The sequence below is a fragment of the Pygocentrus nattereri genome, chromosome 12 (assembly GCF_015220715.1).
Source record: "Pygocentrus nattereri isolate fPygNat1 chromosome 12, fPygNat1.pri, whole genome shotgun sequence".
NCBI classification, from domain to species: Eukaryota; Metazoa; Chordata; class Actinopteri; order Characiformes; family Serrasalmidae; genus Pygocentrus; species Pygocentrus nattereri.
In genome coordinates this window covers 38,304,477-38,326,012 of record NC_051222.1, presented here as the reverse complement: position 1 = coordinate 38,326,012, position 21,536 = coordinate 38,304,477, and the positions used below count along the sequence as shown (strand labels likewise).

Genomic DNA, 21,536 nt, shown 5'->3' with positions numbered 1-21,536 from the left:
ACAGAATCATCTTCAGCACATTCTTCATCAGTCTGAAGAACTATTTCATGATGTAACGAACCATTTAATCATGCAAAGGGTTCTCTGGGTGTTCTTTACTAAAGAACCCTTGAAGGACCTTCTGTTTTAAGAGTGTAGGAGAATGGTGTGCAGTACAGAGGAAGGTTCTGAGTTGAGCTTTAAATAAAGAGAAGGTTGAAGTCACCAAGAGATTTTGGGGAAGACTTCCAGAGTTTAGGAGCAGCAGCGCTTCCACCAATTGATGCAAGTGTTGTGGTGGGACTCCAAGAAGTCCAGTGCCAGATGATCTGAAGGAGCGAGAGGGGGCAGTAAGGATGAAGGAGAAGGAGCTCACCGAGGTATGAGACCATGAAGGGCTTTGAAAGTCAGCAGGAGACGTTTGTACTTGATACAGTGAGACATCGGTAAGACATATCGGTAGGAGATGTTGATGAAGCTGGTGGAGGAAGGGGTAAGAATGAGGACTGTTGGGTTTTGAATGAACTGAATCCATTTGTGCAGGAAGACCTTTAAAAAATGAGTTTCAGGGAAACGCAATAGCAATCCAAGATTTTTTATTTTTCCCTAGAACTCTATGAAACAAAACAAGAACCAATGAGGAACCTATGTCTGATCATGTCTCAGAATGCCTGGTAGATCATATCGGACCACTGCAAACACTTAAAACACTTTGGTGTTGTTAAATAGGTCATTAAAGCTCTATAGCATCCAAGCTATGATGAGACCGAGGTCGATCCCATTGTTTTAATACTGTGCCGACCACCTGCTCTATGAAGCAGCTGCATATTCTATATAAGCTCTTAATTTTGTACTGTGAATGACGATATTTGGGTCAATTCCTCTGACCATATCAAATTCCTCTCATCACTGACATTCACTGATGCACTGAATTTGATTTTACCTTTGAAATGAATGTATTTCCTGAATTTTCCATGAACTTTAGTAAACTACTATGAATGAATAATGTTGAATTATGCCCTGATGAATAACTTGAGTAATAACGATGATTTTTAAAAATGTTCAGTTGACCAAGTGCCTTATACTTGTAAAATGCAGGTGCCACTGATCAGAATCGGTCTAATTTCTGTAATAATTCTCTGATAGAGCTTTTACACTCTGCTGTAGACACTGTGATGGACACTGGAATCTTCTATTAGTAATAAAATGGACATAGATGAAGAGCAAACTGACCTCTGCTGTGTCTGAATCACCCTCTGCTTTAGTTTGTTTTAAGTGAAACTGTGGGCAAATAAAAACTCCTGAACCCTCAAGTCACATTTCTACTCTTTGTCTGTTTGTCATGCACTGTAAACCAGTCTCTTGGAGCATCCTACAGTACATATACAGCTAGAACTGAAGGTTCTGTTCAGGTACATTTCTCGTTCATCAAGGTAATGACAATGGAAATGTTCTCTCAAAGGTTCTGCAGTGGTTTTCAGGTCTGATTGTGGAGCTTAAATCAGGTTCTCCAGATGAAAAGTTGGTATTTGTACCTTTTCATAACCGAATGCTTTAAACAGAGCAGTAGAGTAAAAGATTGGAGGCGAGGCGAGGCGGGGTGTGTGGAGGGGCACTGACCCGGCGACCGTTTAGTAGCTTTATTTCAGAGATTGCACACAAATAATGATAATTTAAAAATGAAATTAAAAGTTAATTTTTGTCAGTCCCTTTGCATAAAATGTACTTTATACTTCAAAAGGCTGTTAATCTGGACAGTATGTGTTTATATGTGCATAAAAAAACCCACTAATATTAGAATAAATGTGATTAATTTTAATGCAGTAAGTAGTGGTTTTATGTATGTTTGCTTAAACATTTCCAAAATAGCTACTCAAGGAAGCTCAATATTACTTGTAACTATTATCCAATATTTTGTTGATCTAATTATTAACTAAGTAAGTGTCCAGGAGAAATCTGTAACCATCGGCTACTTTTATATTGAAAGTAAGAAATACTTTTTACTTTTTACTGCGTTTATGTTTATACGTCTTTATTCCAATGTTATATAGTATATAACTCACTGCTGAGGTTAATGGTTTTAAGCAATTTACTTAAATGCCCAAAACTTTGCACTATACAGCATTTTATTACTAAATGTAGTTCTGTTAGAACTGAAGTTTGGCGGAAGAGCACGACTGAAGCCCCTTCTTCTAATCTAATGCCTTACAAGTTCACATCCTCACCTTCCAATCCCGTGACAAAGTGTTGTCAATTCCCACTGCCACCCCGTCTCCTCCCAGTTCCTCGGTCCTACTTCAGTCCTACTACAGCTATGATGAGGTCTGGCCTTCTAGCTACGCTGTTAGAAATAAATACATGAACTGTTCATCAAGGTACAAGCCGTGTAAATGTTCCCTCAAAGGTACAGCAGTGGCTTTAAGGTCTGAATGTGAACCTTAAGTAAGTTTTTCCAGGTGAAAAGTTCGTATTTGACTGATTGAGTTCTCCTCAATCAGTCACCCTCATACTACCACCACCATGTTGAAAGCATGATCTGAACTCACAAATATGTGTTATGGATTATGTATAGTCATTCAAAATGTTCAATATTCAAATGTTATCATTTGTCATATCATATCTTTCATTTGTTGTAAATTATGGTGACAATACACATTTGGAAAAGCTTAAAATATGCGCAAAAGTATTTTAACACCACAGTTCATTTACATTTTAAATATTGCTTATAGATAAACCCTTCAGTGAAATGTAGAGCTCAGTACAGCATTGTCTGTCCAGTTACTGCTTTCATACATACTTAAAAAGGATGGTTCTTCAAGGGTTCTTTAGTAAAGAAAATGGTTTAATATATTTAATATAGATTGACGGGACTGGCGACCTGTCCAGAGTGTATCCTGCCTTCCGCCCGATGACCGCTGGGATAGGCTCCAGCACCGCCCCCCCGTGACCCTGAGGGAGAAGCGGCTTAGAAAAAGGATGGATGGATGGATAGATTGACGGAGAATGTGCTATAGATGGTTCTACATAGAGCCATTTTGAAAAAGGTTCTATAAATCACCCCAATAAAAGCTTTTTCTATAGTTACAATGTCAAGCTTTTAACAGTAGAACACTTTTGGGTGATTTATAGAACCCTTTTCAAACGGACTCTATATAGAACCATCTATAGCACATTCTCTGTCAATGTGAAGAACACCTCCCTAATGGAAAGAACCCTTTAATCATGTAAAAGGCTTCGGTGAGTGTTCACGGTTCTACTAAGGAACCATTTTCTTTACTAAATAACCCTTGAAGAACCATCTTTTTTGAGATTACAGCTGTCCTGTTCCTGGACCCTGCCCTTCGGTAAAGTGTTACCAAAATATTTGATTTTTAACATTTTTAACTAGTTTATAAAACTCATTATAATATCTATTATCAGCATTAAGCTTCATTCGCATAGCACGGTTCTCAAACCCAGGGTCGATTGGGCAGCATGATACAATCACATGAACACTGCACACCTTGACTATAATCATAGTAGCTGCTTCTAAAAATCAACGAAAACATTTTTTGAAATAAAAGAATAAAGAATACTAAAATGTAAGCTATGCTGTATGACTAGATGTTTCCTCAGTGACCTTCTTGTTATCTTCCTCCTCCTCCTCCTCATCAGGTAGCTCATGTTTCTGTATGACCACTGAAACACTCTGGGGTCGAAGCACCAGAGGCTGCGTCGGGCAGATGCTCTCAAAGTACGGCAGCAGTGCTTCACTGAAAGTGTGTGAGAACGTGTAGAGGTGGGTGTCGCAGTCTGGATCCACGAAGCTCACGCGCCCACCCTTCCAGTCCACACACACTCTGATTCGTCGAGGCCTGTGCCCGTTAAGCTCCAGTCGCTCGCACGGCGAAGTCATTGCGCGATACTCGCCATCCCGTAGGCTGATGGTCCAAAGTCCCTCCTCTGGACACGCCTCATACATCTCTCCTCGCTTGACAGACACTTTGGCCACACCTAGAGTCCAGTTGGAGCTTTGGCCCACCTCCACGACCCAGGAGTACGGCTGCACAATGCCATTGACACGATTGATCATTATCACAATGTTGGGAAAGGAAAAAAATGAAGAAAAATGAAATGAGAAATAAGAAATCGTGTTTCATGACGTCATCGGTCATGTCACACCGCTCAGAATTACAGCACGGCCAACTTAAAACACCCTCCTGTCCTTGGCTGATACTTTACAGTTATTTTCCCAAAGCAGGTTCAAATGTTATGGTGTATTGCAGGGGCCCACAAACCAAATGTTAAGAAGAGCCGCTTTTATCCTTTCAACAAACTTCAGTCCACCTGGGAATCGCAGTTGGACTGATCATGTCCATTTTACTGTTTTGGCTGTAAATATGTCTTATTTTGCTCTGCTTTAAGTTTTAAAGCAGCCACTTTTCTCGTATCTCTGGCAGGAAACTTTTACACAGAAGTAGAACAGGTTCTCTTCAGGATTTTTACAAGGCCAAAGTCGCTTCTCATTCGCCAGCTCCTTGTCTACATTTTTCCCCTTCCACCTTAAATGGTGGATACAGAGGGCTAGAAACAAATTTCCCATTCTGCCTTAAATGGTGGATACAGATGGCTGGGAGATTGCATGGAACTGAAATCTTGAACCCCCAGAGATGGTTGTGCCACTTGAGAACCCATCATAATCTTGAAAAAGTTCATAGAACTGGTCATCTCAGTTTCCTCTATCCAAGTCTGAGTGGTGGAGTTTGTTCATCCCAAACCAAACACACTTTTCAATATTAAATTTACCAGATTCCCATGACTGACCACATGCAAACGTGACATGACAGTTTCCTGGATATAGGTTAAGGAGCACTGTTTCAACGCACTGTAATGAGTGCTAAGAGGAACCAACAATCAAAAGGAGAACCACTGTTCCACTGGGTCTTCTTTGGACAGTGCAGTGAATGCATTCATTTGACTTGAACCAACATCATTTTAGACAAAATATTCACCAATAAATTAGAAAATAAATCAGAATGTATCAGTTTACATTGTTATGTGTATCTTGCTGCCTTACCCAGGACTGTTGACCAGAGGCGGTGACCTCTGACCCCAAGACACAGGCATAGGGGTTGAAACGCTCAGGGATGCTGGGAAGGGACAGCTGCTGTCCTTCTTTATACTGGACCTGATTGAGATCACGTGATACAGTCAGGGAGGTGGAGGCAGAGTTCGGGTCCAGAGTTACTGGAACTGGATAGAGAGAAAAAAACAGAAAGATGAAGAGGGAGGAAAAGAAAGAGGCTTGATAGAATGAGAGTTTTGAATATATATATATAATATACAAATATTCAAGTAAAAAAATTTACCCCAAATGTAGTTAATTAATCAAAGCATCTTTGCTGCTTTGGTGTCAGAAGTTGGCTTCTTTAGTTTTACACTGGAGCTATTAAGCTAACATAACTGATTTGCCACCGATTAGCATACCGCTAACATACTCACCTCAAACCGTCAAGTAATCTCAAGTAGACTTGATTATGAGGTTTCACCGACAGACTCTTGTCTATAAAAATGGACAAAACTAAGGCAAGTGGTAACTGATTATTTGCCCACCTGTTGCTTTAGTCTACATTCAAACACACACTCACAGTAGGAAGCTGTCTCCAGCATCTTCTCCCAGACTTTGAATCTCAGGTTTCCCACATGTTTAGCAACATCTATCAGTGTCCTAAAGATCTTCCTTGGCTTTTTCTGACACTCCCACACTCTAGAAATAACAGCCACATGGCAAGATGTACAAGAAATGCATGAGAATAGAAAAAGCTAATGAATAATGAACAATTAGAAATAAGTACTACAAGTGGAAACAGTCCAAAATGATCCATAACAGGACGAAGTGATCAGACAGTATTCTGTACTGCGGGTAGGTACCTTTTGATTGTGCCCTCATATCTCTAAAATAGACAGAAAACACATTAAATACAGTCAATACCGCATATATAAACAGAAGAAAAGCTGTTTTATAACATATTCCAGTGTTTGATGATACAGAGAGACAGACAGATAGATAGATAGACAGATATAAAGAGACAGACAGACAGACAGACAGACAGACAGACAGACAGATAGATAGATAGATAGATAGATAGATAGATAGATAGATAGACAGACAGACAGATGGACAGATAGACAGATAGATTTGTTCTACACCTCCTGAAAATCCACATCATCTGCATCCATCATTTCCTCTATCGCTCCGATCGTGTCTGATATAAGCTTCATCATTTCCTCTACTTTCTCACTCGGCTCCTCTGTCTTCTTCTGCTTCTCCTCCTCTTCCTGCCTCAGTGCAGTGATCCTGGACTCCTCCTGCTCTCTGAGGAACTGATGAAGCTTCTCAAACTCCTCCCTTATCTGCGCCTCTGTCTGCTGGGCCTGGCACTGCGGGACATTTACCCCAGTCTGTTACTGTTCGTCATTAAGGGTGAGTTACTGTCACTACCAGCAGGTTAATGTACTCCAGCTTCAAGGGTAAATTAAGACCTTCTATTAAACTCATGCAAAGGCTCAGTGGCAGTTTCTCCAAGAGAGAATAAGTGAACGCATCCTCTACATGCAATGAACTTTTTAAATACAGCTTTTTTGTATTTTTCTATATTTGTTTAAAATTTTTATAGTACAGAGTTCTTGATTATGTTTAATATTAAAATGCAATAGTATTATATGGTGTTACTTGATTGTGTATTACATTGTAATATAACTGTTGTATATGGTGTAGAACTTGTTTGTGTATTATATTGTAATAAAACAGTAGTATATGGTTTAGTCCCTTCCTGGATCGGGTCCTTGTTATGGCGGAAGGGCTTGTGCGGTCTAGGGATCTTCAGAACTATGTCGTCTGGAGCAATATGCTCCAGGTAGGGTCTCCCAGAGCGAACAGGTTTGGAGTGAAGACCCAGACTAACATGATCCAAAAAACCCACCATGAAAAATGGGCACAGAACAATGTGTACCCTGCCTGGAATGGGGTCACCAGGATCTACCCCTGGAGCCAGGCCTGGGGGTAGTGTCCCCTGGCAAGCGCCTGGTGGCTGGGCAGCCCACGTAACCCAGCCGGGCTCAGCCCAAAGAGGCAACGTGGGGGGGCCATGCGGGCCCACCACATGCAAGGTCCAGCATAGGGGAGCGGTGCAGTGCTGCACAGGCAGAGAGAGATGGCAGGAGGGCCCTTGGTGGCAGAAACTGGCTCTTGGCACATGGAATGTAACCTCACTGGGGGGGAAGGAGCCAGAGATTGTGCGGGAGGTTGAGAGGTACCAACTAGATATAGTTGGGTTCTCCTTCACCCACAGTGTCGGCTCTGGAACCAAACTCCTTGATAGGGGTTGATGCCTCTCCTACTCAGGGGTTGCACAGGGTGAGAGGTGCCGGGCAGGATCGGGGACACTCACGAGACCCTGGCTGGTGGCCGTGCAGTTGGAGTTTGTCCTGGTGGATGAGAGGGTTGCCTCAATACGAATAAAAATCACAGAGAGGAAAACTCTGACTGTTGTCTGTGTTTATGCACCAAAAACAGGTCAGAGTATTCGACCTTCTTGGAGCAAGTGGGTGGGGTTCTGGAAAGGGTCTCGCCTACAGACTCCATAGTCTTACTGGGGGACTTCAATGCTCATGTTGGCCATGACTGGGAGACCTGGAGAGGCATGATTGGGAAGAACGGCCTGCCCGATCTAAACCTGAAAAGTGAATTGTTGTTGGACTTCTGTGCCAGGCATGGATTGTCCATAACGAACACCAAGTTCGAACACAAGGATGTTCATAAGTGTACATGGTACCAGAGCTCCTCGGGTCAAAGGTCAATGATCGAATTTGTTGTCATGTCATCTGACTTGGAACCATATGTTCTGGATACTCGGGTAAAGAGAGGTGCTGAGCTGTCAACTGATCACCATCTGGTGGTGAGTTGGATCAGATGGCAAGGAAAACTGATGATCAGACCCGGTAGACCCAAGTGAATAGTGAGGGTGTGCTGGGAACAACTGTCGGAGGCCCCTGTTCAGAATGATTTCAACTCCCACCTCTGGGAGAGCTTTTCTCATGTCCAGGAGGAGGAAGGGGACATGGAGTCTGAATGGACCCTGTTCAAAACCTCCATTTTGGAAGCTGCCAGGCGTAGCTGTGGCCAAAAGCTTGTGGGTGCCTGTTAGGGTGGTAACCCAAGAACCCCCTGGTGGACACCAGTGGTGATGGAGGCCGTCAAGCTGAGGAAAGAGACCTTTAGGGACTGGATGGCCCACAGATCTCCCAACTCAACAGAGAGGTACCGACAGGCAAAAAAGGTGACATGCACAATGGTGGCAGAAGCAAAATCCAGGGCGTGGTAGGAGTTTGGCAAAGCCATGGAAAAGACTTTTGGTTGGCTTCAAGGAGGTTCTGGACAACTGTCTGGCGACTCAGGAGTGGTCGGGGTGGCTGCGCCCAAGCTATATTCGGCAAGGGTGGAGAAACTCTGACTTCAAGGGAGGATATTGTCAATTGGTAGAAGGAGCACTTTGAAGAACTCCTTAATCTGGGAGACATACCTCCCTCACAGGAGTCAGGGCTGGAGGCCTCTGTCGTGTCAAGCTCCGTTTCCCTGGTGGAGGTCACTGAGGTAGTTGGCAAGCTTTTCAGTGGCAAGGCACCAGGGGTGGATGAGATTCGTCTGGAGATACTTAAGGCTCTGGATATTGTGGGGTTGTCATGGCTGCCACGCCTCTGCAATATTGCATGGACCTCAGGAACAGTACCTAGACTGGCAGACTGGGGTGGTGGTCCCTATTTTTAAAAAGGGGGACTATCGGGGTATCACACTACTCAGCCTCCCTGGTAAAGTCTATGCCAAGGTGCTGGAAAGGAGACTCCGACCGATAGTTGAACCTCAGATTGAGAAGGAACAATGCAGATTCAGTCCCAGCTGTGGAACAACGGACCAGCTTTTCACCCTCACGTGGATTGTTGAGGGGGCATGGGTTTGCCAACCCAGTCTACATGTATTTTGTGGATTTTGAGAAGGCTTACAGTTTCCCCAAGATATCTTGTGAGAGGTCCTCTGGGAGTATGGGGTACCAGGGCTACTACTCCGGGCCATTCGATCTCAGTACTCCCAGAGTGAAAGCTGTGTTCATATACTCAGCATTAAGTCGGACCCTTTCAGTGTTAGCGTTGGGATCCGGAAGGGTTGTGCCCTGTGTCCACTCCTGCTTGTGATATTCAAGGACAGGGTGTCAAGGCGTAGCCAAGGTCAGAATCACATGGATGCCTCCAGCGCTCACTGGAATGGTTTGCAGCGGAGTGTGAAGCGGTTAGTATGCGGATCAGCACCTCCAATTCTGAGCCCATAGTCTTAGCCGGAAAAGGATGGCATGCCCACTCCAGGTAAGAGGAAAGGACTTGCCCCAGGTGGAGGAGTTTAAGTATCTTGGGGTCTTGTTCACGAGTGATGGGAAGAGAGATCGTGAGATCGGCCGCAGGCTGGGACAGGCGGCAGCAGTAATGCAGTCACTGTACCGGACTGTAGTGGTGAAGAGGGAGCTGAGCCATAAGGCAAAGCTCTCTGTTTACCGGTCGGCCTACATCCCGACCCTCACCTATGGTCATGAGCTGTGGGTAATGACTGAAAGAATTCAGTCACGAATACATGCGATGGAAATGAGCTTTCTTCGCAGGGTGGCAGGCTACATGCTGTTTGATAGGGTGAGGAGCTCAGCCATCTGGGAGGAGCTCGGAGTAGAGCCGCTACTCCTCCACATTGAGAGGAGCCAGCTGAGGTGGTTTAGGCATCTGATTCGGATGCCCCCTGGACGCCTCCCTGTGGGGGTGTACCAGGCACGGCCTACCGGGACAAGACCCCGGGGTCGTCCTAGGACCCGCTGGAGGGATTACATCTCCAAATTGGCCTGGGAGTGGCTTGGGGTCCCTGGGATTGAGTTGGAGGAAGTTGCAGGGGACAGGGTCATCTGGGATTCTCTGCACTCCCAACTGCTACCGCGACCCTATCTGGACTAAGCGGTCAACAATGATGATGATGATGATTTAGTACTTGCTTGTATATTATATTGTAATAAAACAGTCCTATATGGGTTCAGTAAGTGATTGTATATTAAAATGCAGTAATATATGGTTTAGAACTTGTTTGTGGGGTTTGTATTATGTGGTGTTTAATACCTGCTTGTATATGGTAATGCCAAGAGTATATGTGTGTGTGTGTGTGTGTGTGTGTGTGTGTGTGTGTGTGTGTGTGACATTGTATTGGGATTATTGTCTCCTTGAATACGATATTGTAATGTTTCAGTGAATGATGTAGGGGTTTCATACCTGGTTGTATTTGAAGGCTGATTGACAGGTGTTTTTGATCAACTCACATTTACAGGCTCTCTTCTGTAACATATTCACTGATCTTTCCAGCTCCCCCTATGGAGCACACAGAGGAACTGCACTTTAAAGAAGGAGGCATACACACAGATAACTGGTAAAAACATATTGAGTATTGGTATATAGGTACGTCATGCCTAGTGTAGGTAACAGTCTGAATAAATATATGATGCAGCTACCAAATAAAAATTGTTAACTATATAATATATCACTGCTGTCAGAACAGTTTTCAGTTTTGGACATCATTTGAAAATACCTGTTTTCCTTTATATTGTATGTAAATTTAATGATTAGTGAAACGTCTGGTTCCACTGACTTACATTAAAAGTATAGTACGTTTTTTCCTTCTCCTGTAAAGTTACCATTGTGGAGATATGAGGTTTTCTTCCGACAGTAGCGATATAGTTATCTGGGACTTTTGCTACTATAAAAAAACTCAGTTAGCCCTGAATTATTTTCTCCGGTGTTATTCCAACAGAGAGAGTTGTGGAAATCTTTGTGGGTCCAACACTTTCAACTCTTGGAATAGAGCGAAACATAACCTGAAGCAGTGGCACAGCAGCCTTATATACCTGCAGATAAAATGCATGTGTGTCCATAAACATATTAATGCACATTTTAATGAAAAATGATGTTTATGTGCTAAATTTAATTGTGAAATAATGGCCTGTGCAAAAGTTATGGCACATTTTATATTTTGTGTTTTATTCATTAATTTATTTTTTCCAATGTGTTAAAACTCAGCAAACGTTTCTAAGCATGTTCTGTGTAGAGCATGTGGTAAATTATTCATTTCATAAATCAACTAAGTGAATGACCAGGGGTGCACAAACTTTCGCATATTCCTGTATGTGTCCTACCTTGCAGTCGTGCACTGCTTCCTCCACAGGATAGACTCTGTGTCCATCGTGTGTGTGTGATTCTCCACACACACCGCACACAGGCACCAGGTCATCCAGGCAGAAGAGGGAGAGAGTCTGATCGTGATGCCCACACAGAGAGCACCGTCCTGGGCAGGGAGACCCACTCTCTCCCCCGGCCTGGTGCTCAGCCTGCAACACTGACTCCATTCAGGATGAGAGAAATGCAGGAGTACGTAAAGACGGCAAAGTAGGAGAAACAGTGTGAAATAAAGGATGTGAGGTAGAAAAAGAGAAAAGCAAAGAGAGAAATGTAGAGAAGAAGACGGACGAGGGGAGAGTGAGGAGAAGGTAAGGAGAGAGTGAACACTGAGCTGACATTTGAGCTGAAACTTGCAGACACATGAGAGAGGAAGGGCATGTATGTGTGTGTGTTTGTGTGTCTGTGTGGGTTTCTGTGTCTGTGTGGGTTTCTGTGTGTGTGTGTGTATATTTGTGTGTATGTATGTTTGTGTGTATGTTCATGTGTGTGTTTGTGTGTCTGTATGGGTTTATGTGTCTGTGTGTGTTTCTGTGTGTATATTTGTGTGTGTGTGTATATTTGTGTGTATGTTCATGTGTGTGTTTCTGTGTTTGTGTGGGTTTATGTGTCTGTGTGTGTTTCTGTGTGTGTGTGCGCATATTTGTGTGTGTATGTTTGTATGTCTTTGTGTGTGTGTCTGTGTGTGTATTTGTGTGTGTGTATGTCTGTGTGTGTGTATTTGTGTGTGTGTGTGTATGTTTGTATGTCTGTGTGTGTCTGTGTGTGTTTCTGTGTGTGTGTGTGTCTGTATGTGTGTGTGTCTGTGTGTGCGTGTGTGTGTATGTGTCTGTGTGTGTCTGTATGTGTGTATGTTTGTATGTCTGTGTGTCCGTGTGTGTGTGTGTGTCTGTGTGTGTGTGCGTGTATGTTTGTATATCTGTGTGTGTGTATGTTTGTATGTATGTGTGTGTGTGTGTCTGTGTATGTTTGTATGTCTGTGTGTGTGTGTGTGTGTGTCTGTGTGTGCGTGTGTGTCTGTGTGTGTGTGTGCATGTATGTTTGTGTGTCTGTGTGTATGTGTGTGTGTCTGTGTGTGTGTATGTTTGTATGTCTGTGTGTGTGTGTGTGTGTGTGTGTGTGTCTGTGTGTGTGTATGTTTGTATGTCTGTGTGTGCGTGTGTGTGTCTGTGTGTGTGTATGTTTGTATGTCTGTGTGTGTGTGTGTGTGTGTGTATGTTTGTGTGTGTGTGTGTGTGTCTGTGTGTGTGTCTGTGTGTGCGTGTGTGTTTGTATGTCTGTGTGTCTGTGTGTGTGTCTGTGTGTGTGTGTGTGTGCGTGTGTGTTTCTGTGTGTGTCTGTGTTATTTGCCACACTCTGTATATTAATTGTATCATTACTTCGTTCTTAAAGCTTCTACAGTCATTTTACGATCTTACACAATCAGTTCATCCCACTGGACTCTAGCATGTAATCCTCATGTAAACCTGTCCAGTTGTTCAGGATGAGCACATAACACACGTACACATTCATCAGCAACCAGCTTGGTTTTATATTATTGAAAACAGGTAAAAAGAGACGCAATTTAAAAAAGGAATAATGGATTAAATAAAATAATATTAAAAGTGTTTCGTTCTATATTTCATATTTCATCCATTAGTTTATTTACTTTGTAGAACATCAGAGACATAAGAACTTAATCAGTTTCTATTTTCTAACTGATGAAAAGATCAAAGAAAACCTGAAGAGGAAAACGGCTTCATTCTGAAAGTCATATTATTATTAGCGTTGTGGTTTGTGTTAATAGAGGAAGTACAAGGTGCAACATGTCCAGATTACACAGAGTTATTTCACACGTTGGTAATGAGTCTGGAAATAACACAGGTCTAAAGTGTGGGTGTGTGTGTGTGTGTGTGTGTGTGTGTGTGTGTGTGTGTGTGTGCTGAGTAGACGTTACACTATGTTCCTTGTGGTTTAAGTTACACTGATGCTATTTAAACACTCAAGCAAGCAAGACTGAACACAGGCGAGACATTTATTGTACGGGTGAGTTACGTCACACCTCTGTCTCTACAACGTGGAATAAAATAATTAGTTCAAAACTTTATGGTTTAACAGAATTCGAGGGAAGAAAACGTCACAGGAAACATTTACAAGTTATGCATGACATAAAATAGTTGACAGTTCTTTGACAGCTGATTGGTGTGAGAGTTGATGTTTGGAAAGCTTGTATCTCCACCATAATTAGTTATTTAGCTACTGCATTATCTACCGCAGAAAACTCGTATGATGGGAGCAGAAAGTAGTCGGTGATACCGAGCTGCCAGCTTTGGATTATAATAGCCAACAATCCCAATTTACAAAACTGCACTGGAATTGGAGACTCCAACTGGACAGTTGTGTCCCTCTAGCCAAGCCAATGATTTCATATATGATCAAGGTAATGTGTTATTTCTGTGTCAGTGTTGGATGATCTGACAAATGCTTGACATTTTGCAGTTACCCAGCTAGCTAATACCAGTGGCAATGAAAGCGCCACTTTGATTTAACATACCTGCTCTGAATCCTGAATTTTCGTGGATACATACGTTCATTCACACACTTCACCTGATCGATGTAATCTGTACTGTGTGCAGTAGATAGATGTCTATTGCATGTACAGTCAGCCCTTTATTTATTATGATTATATTATATAAATGTCTTTGTGGTCATTGAACTAAACATCCATCCATTTTCCAAGCCGCTTCTCCATCAGGGTCGCGGGGGGGTGCTGGAGCCTATCCCAGCAGTCTTCAGGCGGAAGGCAGGACACACCCTGGACAGGTCTGAACTAAACATCTTACTGAAAATATGAGAACAATCTAACCTGTGGTCTAAATTTAGTCGAGTAAAATAAAAGATCTTAATAAATAATATTTTAAACAAATTCATGTGTCTCTGTTATTGCCACTTCTGCATGTAGTACTTTGTGTATCCTCCCTTTGCCAGCAATGAGTCTATAATGTTTTACTGAGATTATATAAGACAGAGCACAGAATCTAAGACCACCCCTTAATATAGAATCTCTGCAGATCATCCAGGAACCTCAGTTCTCTATTAAAATCTTCTCTTCACCTCATCCTGGAGAGAGGACTGGGATGGCCATGGTTCAATAGGTAGTTAAGGTATAACTGGAGTTTGGGGGAGGAACCCCCCATAGTTTAAACCCCTCCTTCTTTCAGTCTTATGCCCTATAAATTCACATCCTCACCTTCCGTTCTCATCCCCACCACCACTCCATCTCCTCCCTGTTTCTCAGTCCTACACAGAGCGTTTAGAGGAAAATCTTCCTCACATCACATCACAGATCTTCTGCCACACTTAACAATGGGGGTGATATTTTACCCATCCTTCATTTTATGCCAGAGATGTCTTGCCTGTTGCCAAGAAGTTCTATCGTTGTCTCATCTCACCGCAGAATAGTTACATTCAGCGTTCCTGCAAGTCCAAGTGCTTATGTTTGCAGTGTGGTGAAAGTCAAGCCTTCCTTCTGCTATACTTTACAAATAGTTTGATATCAAACAGTTGTGGTGGAAAAACTAATGAGAAATCCCAACAAGAGCTCAATTTAAAAGCAATATACAGTCATATGGTTAGTAGAGCAGCTTGGTAAAATCAAATAGTGTCACGTAACCTCCAAGTGCCTCAGTTGATTCGGACTTGATCTCCCAAAATCCTCTGACTGCTACACGAACTATAGACACTGGCTGTGTTTACATGCAAAGATGTTTGCCAATCTGATTGAAAACAATTGGATTACAGATTCAGACTGAGGTGTTTATTCTCACTCTGTTCAACAATCTGATTAAAATCTTTGTTTACATGCCGACTACAAGCTACAAGTAATCCGATGCAGAAACCGTATTCCGAAAGGCCTTAATCGGATTAGTCTATTCCGATTGAGGTGTTTACATGGACGTATTCTATTCCGATTGAGCTCTTAGTCGGATTATTAATGGATTATCAGGCTGCATGTACATGTGGCTAATGATACTTACCGGGACTCAACTTCATAGAACTTTCCGGGAGGTCACCTGACTTCTAATGTGACTCTGCACTCCTCAAAGCGATCTCACTCTCCTGAATATGAATTCAAATCACCGGTGTTTATGTTCACATGACTGATTTCGCTCAGTATTTAAACCCAGGCTTTAGATAGATCCTTTGTGAAGTGTTGCCTCCTTTCTGTGAGCTGTTGAGTGTTTATTCTGTTCTGATTATGTTTTGTATGACCTTTGCCTTGTTGTTTTGACTGTGTTTGCCTTTTGCCTTGGCCTTTTTGATTTTCGGCTGATTTTTTGTTTTTTGGTTCTTGACCCTCTGCCTGTATTACCGGACTACACTTTTGCCTTTGCTGTTTTGGACTGTTCGCCATTGTCGTTTGATTGTGTTTTGTTATTCTTAAGCTTTCTGGTACTGACCCACTGTTTTTTGACCACATCCTAGTATTGAGTTACTATCGGTAGAGCCTCTTATTGTTTTCACGTCTGCAGGCGTCTGAATCTGTTTGACACACTACAAACAGCTTAACACTACTTAGACATCCAATCACAATATTATGGTGATTTTAGTGTCCTGTTACAAACTGTTCGTGTTCAAGTATACTAATGGAAATCACATAGATCAACTGAAGATTTATGAAGCCACTTCAAGGGATAAATATATTTAATGTTATAAGCATATATATGAGTGTGAGCCAAATTGAGCAAAAAGCACGTCATATTTGGGCAAGACTGTGTAGTCATACAGAGAAGGGTTTAGAGTCCATACAACAGGCAGGGGTTAAAACACAAGCGGGCAACATCAGAAGCAGATCTATATTCATAAAACCAGGAGACCAAGTGAGGGTCAAAATCTGGAGAAAACAAGAAAAGCCACAGCTTACTACTCAAGTAAGAAACACAGAGACCTAAGAAGCAAAACAAATGGGTTTATGTGTTGATCTCAATAGATCTGGGATGATTTTCAGGTGTGTGTAATTAAGAGGGTGGAGCCAGGCTGGAGCTGGAAAAGAAAACCATTTAATAGCTGTCTTAAAAACAGAAAGTAGTGAAGTACTCGTAAAATGCAGGCGATTTAACTGTTAAATCCGATTGTATTTTGAAAGTCACTGCCTTTTGAGCAAGAAAGGAACTTTAACGCTGTAATACAGCTTTGATTTGGTTATGCATCATTGTTATAGTTAAGGGCGATGGCCTACATCCAGTTACATTCACTTGCTTTTCTTACCTTATCATATGCTAAACTCATTTGCTTAGCTCACACCAGAGTTATACAAACCCAGTTACAAAAAAGTTGGGATGCTGTAAAATTTCAATAAATGCAAAAAAAAAAACCGAATGCAATGAGTTGCAAATCTCATAGACCCTATAATAGCAATGCTGCCACCACGTTCTAAATGAGTTATGTTTCATGAAATGGTAAATCGTCTCGCTTTCAACATCTGATATGTGTTCTATGTTCTGTTGTGAATAAAATATGGGTCTATGAGATTTACAAATCATTGCATTCTGCTTCATTTACATTTATTTACATTTTGCACAGCATCCCAGCTTTTTTGGAATCCTGGTTGTATTTATTTACATTTACATTTACAACATTTAGCAGACGCTCTTATCCAGAGCGACTTACAAGAAGAGCTTTGTCTGTCTAGAGAAAGTATCTTAGCTAGTTACCAATATCATAGAGAAAAACTGTCCTGAGCTCAGATACTGCTAGAAACAAGTCACTGTAGATACAGAGAGAAAAGAAACAGAGCTGAACTGTGAACTCTGTGCCATTCAATGCAATACAATAACAATAAGATGCAATACAATAAACTACAATACAGAGTGCAGGACAATAAAATAAGTGCAGCTTATAATTCAGTGCTCATTTATATTGATGGAATTTAGTCTAGGCTATTATACAGGGTGACTTAAAAGTGTTTGTCTTCTTGGATAATGGCTAAAGCTAGTGCAAACGGGCTAGAGCCAGCAACCTTACTCATGCAACTTTATTCAATAGGATGATAAGAAATCACCACATGAAGTGAAAATGCATTGCCTGGATGTGGACCTTATTATTACTCTCTTGATTTAATAGGTTACATCAGATTATTGCTGATAAACTGGCAGTGTGAAAACCATGTAAGTGAATTCTCAGAAGCGTAGCAAAATGGCTGTGGGACAAAATGAGCCAGAGCCTTGGAGGTAAGTTCACCTGGTGGATCATCTTGCCCCATCATGTTTACATGTTAAGTCAAATATTTGGTGTTTAAATGAATGCTCCTAATAATGCATTTCATTCTATTGTTTGGCAAAACCAGTGCTTGAAGTCCTAGTTCTTGTTTACATTTTTGTAGATGATGTACAAGCCCGTTTCCAAAAAAGTTGGGACGCTGCGACAAATGTTTAAAATGAATCATCAATACAATTCCGTCATCTGTGACATTATAACATCATTTGCCGCAGCCTAGTAGTGATAGGACAAGCCACAGTTTTGTGCTTTTCCACAGTCACCCTGACCTCGTTTGGTAAAATCCTCAGTGGAGATCTGCTGGTCGTACAGAAGAATGGATATACTGCCTCTGTGAACTTGTGAGCGTAAGCGTGCAACACTTTGCTGTTTTCAGGGTTAGTGAATGTCACCAGCCCCTTCTCCCAGTTCACTTCCACTCGGACTCTCTGCGGCTTCCCGGTGTATAAAGACCAGGAGTATGATCCGTCCTGCAGACTTATGGCCCAGACTCCATCTAATGGCCCTACTGTGAACCTTTCCTTCCTTCTGACCGACTGCTTGGCCACTCCAATGATCCAGTGATCACTGTGGCCCACATCCACCTCCCAGCTGTGCGATCCTGAGGTGAAGCCTTCAGATCCCAGAACCATGTTGTACATGCTGAACCTCTCAGGGTTGTTTGGCAGGTTCCTCCTTGAGCCTCCTAATGAAACACTGCTCATGTCCTCAGACAGCGTAGCAGAACTTTTGGCAGTATTTGGGTCCAAAGTCACTGGAACTTTACAAAATAATTTAATGTTACTGAGGGTTCATGGATATCAATGTAGCCAGCTTACTGTAAGTGTTTGACACTTCAAAATATGTCTATATCACCATAACTAAGTGCATTTCATTAACCTAAGAGGCCGTTTTAGTTATGTATGCTTACTTTAGTGACGCCCACCACCATACCTGTTTGGAAGATGTCTGAATGTGGTTACTCACAGTAAGGACAGATGTCCTTCATCTTCTTCCAAGCTCTGTATCTCAGGTTGCCCAAGTGTTTGGCTACATCAATCAGACCTCTGGAATACAGCTCTGGATCCACTGCTGGACATTGAGCACTGACACACATGCACAGTCATTAGTGGACTGTAATCCCTACTAGTGCTGGGTAGCAATGTGTAGTAACTGTAATCTGGATTAAATACAATAACGCTCAATAGTTAAGAACCATTGGGCCTCTTTCTCCAACCACACCGAAGAAGATATTTCAGGAGGATTCTGACATTCACAGAGTTTTCTTATTTGCAATTTGTTCTTAGGTGAGAACAGAATCTACATACACTCAAGAGCACAGAGGTGAGAACAGTTCTGTGCTTTGAAAACACGAACGAATCTGATGTAAATCATTTCTTAGGACCTTCCTCAAGAGCACATTGAAGAATAAGCTTAGGAAGAGATGGACAAGGATGCCCAGCGTTCACAAGTGTAGAAACAATTGTTATATTGGTGGTTGGTTAGTGTAGTGGTTAAGTGCCTTAACCACTACACACCACTACAGTGCCTTCTACACTGTAGACTGGGGTTCAATCCCCCACCTGGGTAACCACCCTACACTACACCAATAAGAGTCCTTGGGCAAGGCTCCTGACATCGCCTTATCCTCCCTGTGTAAAATGATCAAACCGTAAGTCACTCTGGATAAGAGCGTCAGCCAAATGGCATAAATGTAAATGTTGGCAAATAAAGGTATAAGAAGTGCTATACAAGTTCAGAGGTTTTATGAATACAAATAATGAGTTCAAAGCTATAAACAGGAAGCTAGCAAACTAACTGACTAACTAAATGAATAAGTGAATGAATACATCAATACATTTATTATTTATTTATTTAATTAATTAACAAGTGCTTGGAATGACGATCTGTGGATTATTCTAAAATGACTACATAAAATCATAGTAAAATGAAAATCCCTAATGCATCTCAAAATTGAGATCTCAAGGCAGATCATCCGACAAACATCTGTAAATTGTTAATTATTGTATATCATTTATATGTTATTACATATTGTCTCAGTGTAACTTTTTAGTGTCTATTTTATATTATTTTGTATAACTATTTCGTAATCTGAAATTAAGGCGTAGGATACCCTTGAAAACAGGCAGAAACAAATTAGACTTTCATTGTTGAAGGATTGCATTTTTGATCATCATTTGACATTTTGATAATTGTTTACTAATCAATATTAAGAAATAAACCTATTGATCCTCAGACTTACTAAGTGTTCTCAAAAATAAACAAATATTAGCCGTGACTTACATAACTGAGTACAGTTGTGTGGAGAAAAATGAGGTGGGTTTTTTTTTTTTTTTTTTTGGTGGACTGGATCCAGGATAAACATATTATACCAGCCAAATCTACTTAGATATTATACTGTATTATTAATAGACTATTTATTGCATTACAACATATCAAATTCTAAGTAACTACTTAAAATGTACCTTTTTTCAGCGTCCTTAAGATTCTGAAAAAATAAAAAACACACTTTTCATTACAAAACACATCAACCTTCCCCACTTTGATATGTGATGACGTGTAATAAGCCTAATCACAAAGTGAAACTCTTACCTTAAGGAAAAAATTCTCATCACCTCTAATATAATCCTCGATGCTTTTTATCTTGCCAACAATATGAGACAATATTTTATCAAATTCCGTAATTTTCTCCTTCGTCTTCTTGGTCTTCTCCTCTTCTTCCTCCCTCAGGGCAGCGATCATGGCCTCCTCTTCTTCTCGGAGGAACTGATGAAGCAATTCAAACTCCTCTTTTATCTGCTTCTCCGTCTGCTGGGCCTGAGTCTGGGAGAAAGTAATTGTAATTGGATTAAAATAATAATTGTATTTACATTATATAATCATATACAATGATCAGTGGTCCAACTTTATCCTTCGCACAGTGAGAACTTTAGTTTCAGAAGATGGCGTAAAAACACAAATAAAACGGTGAATAGCTGGCAGCTCTGGCTTTGTTTAACTAGCATTGTTCTGTCTTGATATTCGCCCTTGACTTCTAAGAGTACATGTGGTGACCAGGGCAGGTTCAAAGCCTATAGTTTATTTAATTATGTATATATATATATATATATATATATATATATATATATATATATATGATTGTTTATGTATGTAGGTGTGTACATATGTATGTATATTATTTTATTGAAAGAAAGACATGGAAGTAAAGTATTTTGAATAATCTTTATGGTAGATTTCAAGCCCTGGATGAACAAATTACATTAAAAGTGCTATTTTGGTCTTTTTGGTCTAGTAAAATCTTAATCTATGACTGAGAGGAAACTTTAGTTCAGTCTTGAGGCACAGACCTGGATTAGTGAAGCCATGGTGTTACAGAACATTCTCGCCGAAGAAAAGGATGAACGTTTATCCTTCAGCAGCTTCAGGGGGCTTCTGAGCTGTTCCTGTTAAGTAAAGAACATTCGCATCACAGTCATATCACACAGTCCTCCAAATGAAGGCACCTTTTATTCATCTCCATCCACTTCCTTGGTGAAACCCTGAAGAGTGAAATGTACAGTACTGTGCAAAAGTCAGAGACCACACCTAATGAACCTCCAGACAATTATGGCCTTTAAGCACAAACAGAGAATTATATAGCTTGAAAAAAAACTACCTCAGTCATGAATCTGGTTGTTTATAGGAGCAGGACATTGAGAAAAGCGCTTGAGCTTGTTTGTTTTTGTACAAAAAGCTGTTAACACTGCATATGGCGGGTTAAAGGCAGACAAAGCTGAACTGTTAATGCCAGTGGTGTTGGAGGCCGAGTCAAATTAGTAACAAAGATAAAACTTTTGTAGAGAAAACTTTAAGGCCATAGAAAGTCTAAAGATTGCTGGAAAAAAAAGTTACCATTTTGGAGATACAAGATTTTCTTCCGGCAGCAGCTATATATATATATATATATATATATATATATATATATATACACACAAAATTATACAAATAATATTCATATCTTTAATCTTATC

General features: G+C 41.2%; 2 protein-coding genes across 2 annotated transcripts; both read right to left on the bottom strand.

Annotated features, from left to right (window-relative positions):
• Positions 1 to 2,972: 2,972 nt before the first annotated feature.
• On the bottom strand, positions 2,973 to 11,441 carry LOC108413372 (tripartite motif-containing protein 35-like). Its single transcript, XM_017685857.2, has 7 exons — positions 11,232 to 11,441; positions 10,315 to 10,410; positions 6,169 to 6,399; positions 5,890 to 5,912; positions 5,607 to 5,725; positions 5,036 to 5,211; positions 2,973 to 4,021 (listed from the first exon to the last, which is right to left on the bottom strand). Exons 1-7 carry the CDS (start codon positions 11,439 to 11,441, stop codon positions 3,566 to 3,568), a joined length of 1,311 nt encoding a protein of 436 aa, XP_017541346.2. The 3' UTR covers positions 2,973 to 3,565.
• Positions 11,442 to 17,599: 6,158 nt separating this feature from the next.
• LOC119264706 (zinc-binding protein A33-like) lies at positions 17,600 to 20,268 on the bottom strand. Its single transcript, XM_037543352.1, has 4 exons — positions 20,119 to 20,268; positions 19,992 to 20,014; positions 18,493 to 18,611; positions 17,600 to 18,286 (listed from the first exon to the last, which is right to left on the bottom strand). The coding sequence occupies exons 1-4, from the start codon at positions 20,266 to 20,268 to the stop codon at positions 17,721 to 17,723; spliced, it is 858 nt and encodes a 285-aa protein (XP_037399249.1). The 3' UTR covers positions 17,600 to 17,720.
• Between the last annotated feature and the right edge of the window lie 1,268 nt (positions 20,269 to 21,536).

Excerpts from the sequence above, each read along its gene's own strand:
- LOC108413372 (XM_017685857.2), bottom strand. The coding sequence starts at position 11,441 with ATGGAGTCAGTGTTGCAGGCTGAGCACCAGGCCGGGGGAGAGAGTGGG. Across the intron at positions 10,411-11,231 it reads AAGCAGTGCACGACTGCAAG|GGGGAGCTGGAAAGATCAGT; the intron begins GTAGGACACATA and ends TGTGCTCCATAG. Across the intron at positions 6,400-10,314 it reads CAGCCTTCAAATACAACCAG|TGCCAGGCCCAGCAGACAGA; the intron begins GTATGAAACCCC and ends AATGTCCCGCAG.
- LOC119264706 (XM_037543352.1), bottom strand. The coding sequence starts at position 20,268 with ATGATCGCTGCCCTGAGGGAGGAAGAAGAGGAGAAGACCAAGAAGACG. Across the intron at positions 20,015-20,118 it reads ATGAGAATTTTTTCCTTAAG|AATCTTAAGGACGCTGAAAA; the intron begins GTAAGAGTTTCA and ends TTATTTTTTCAG. Across the intron at positions 18,612-19,991 it reads CTTAAGGACGCTGAAAAAAG|TGCTCAATGTCCAGCAGTGG; the intron begins GTACATTTTAAG and ends CATGTGTGTCAG.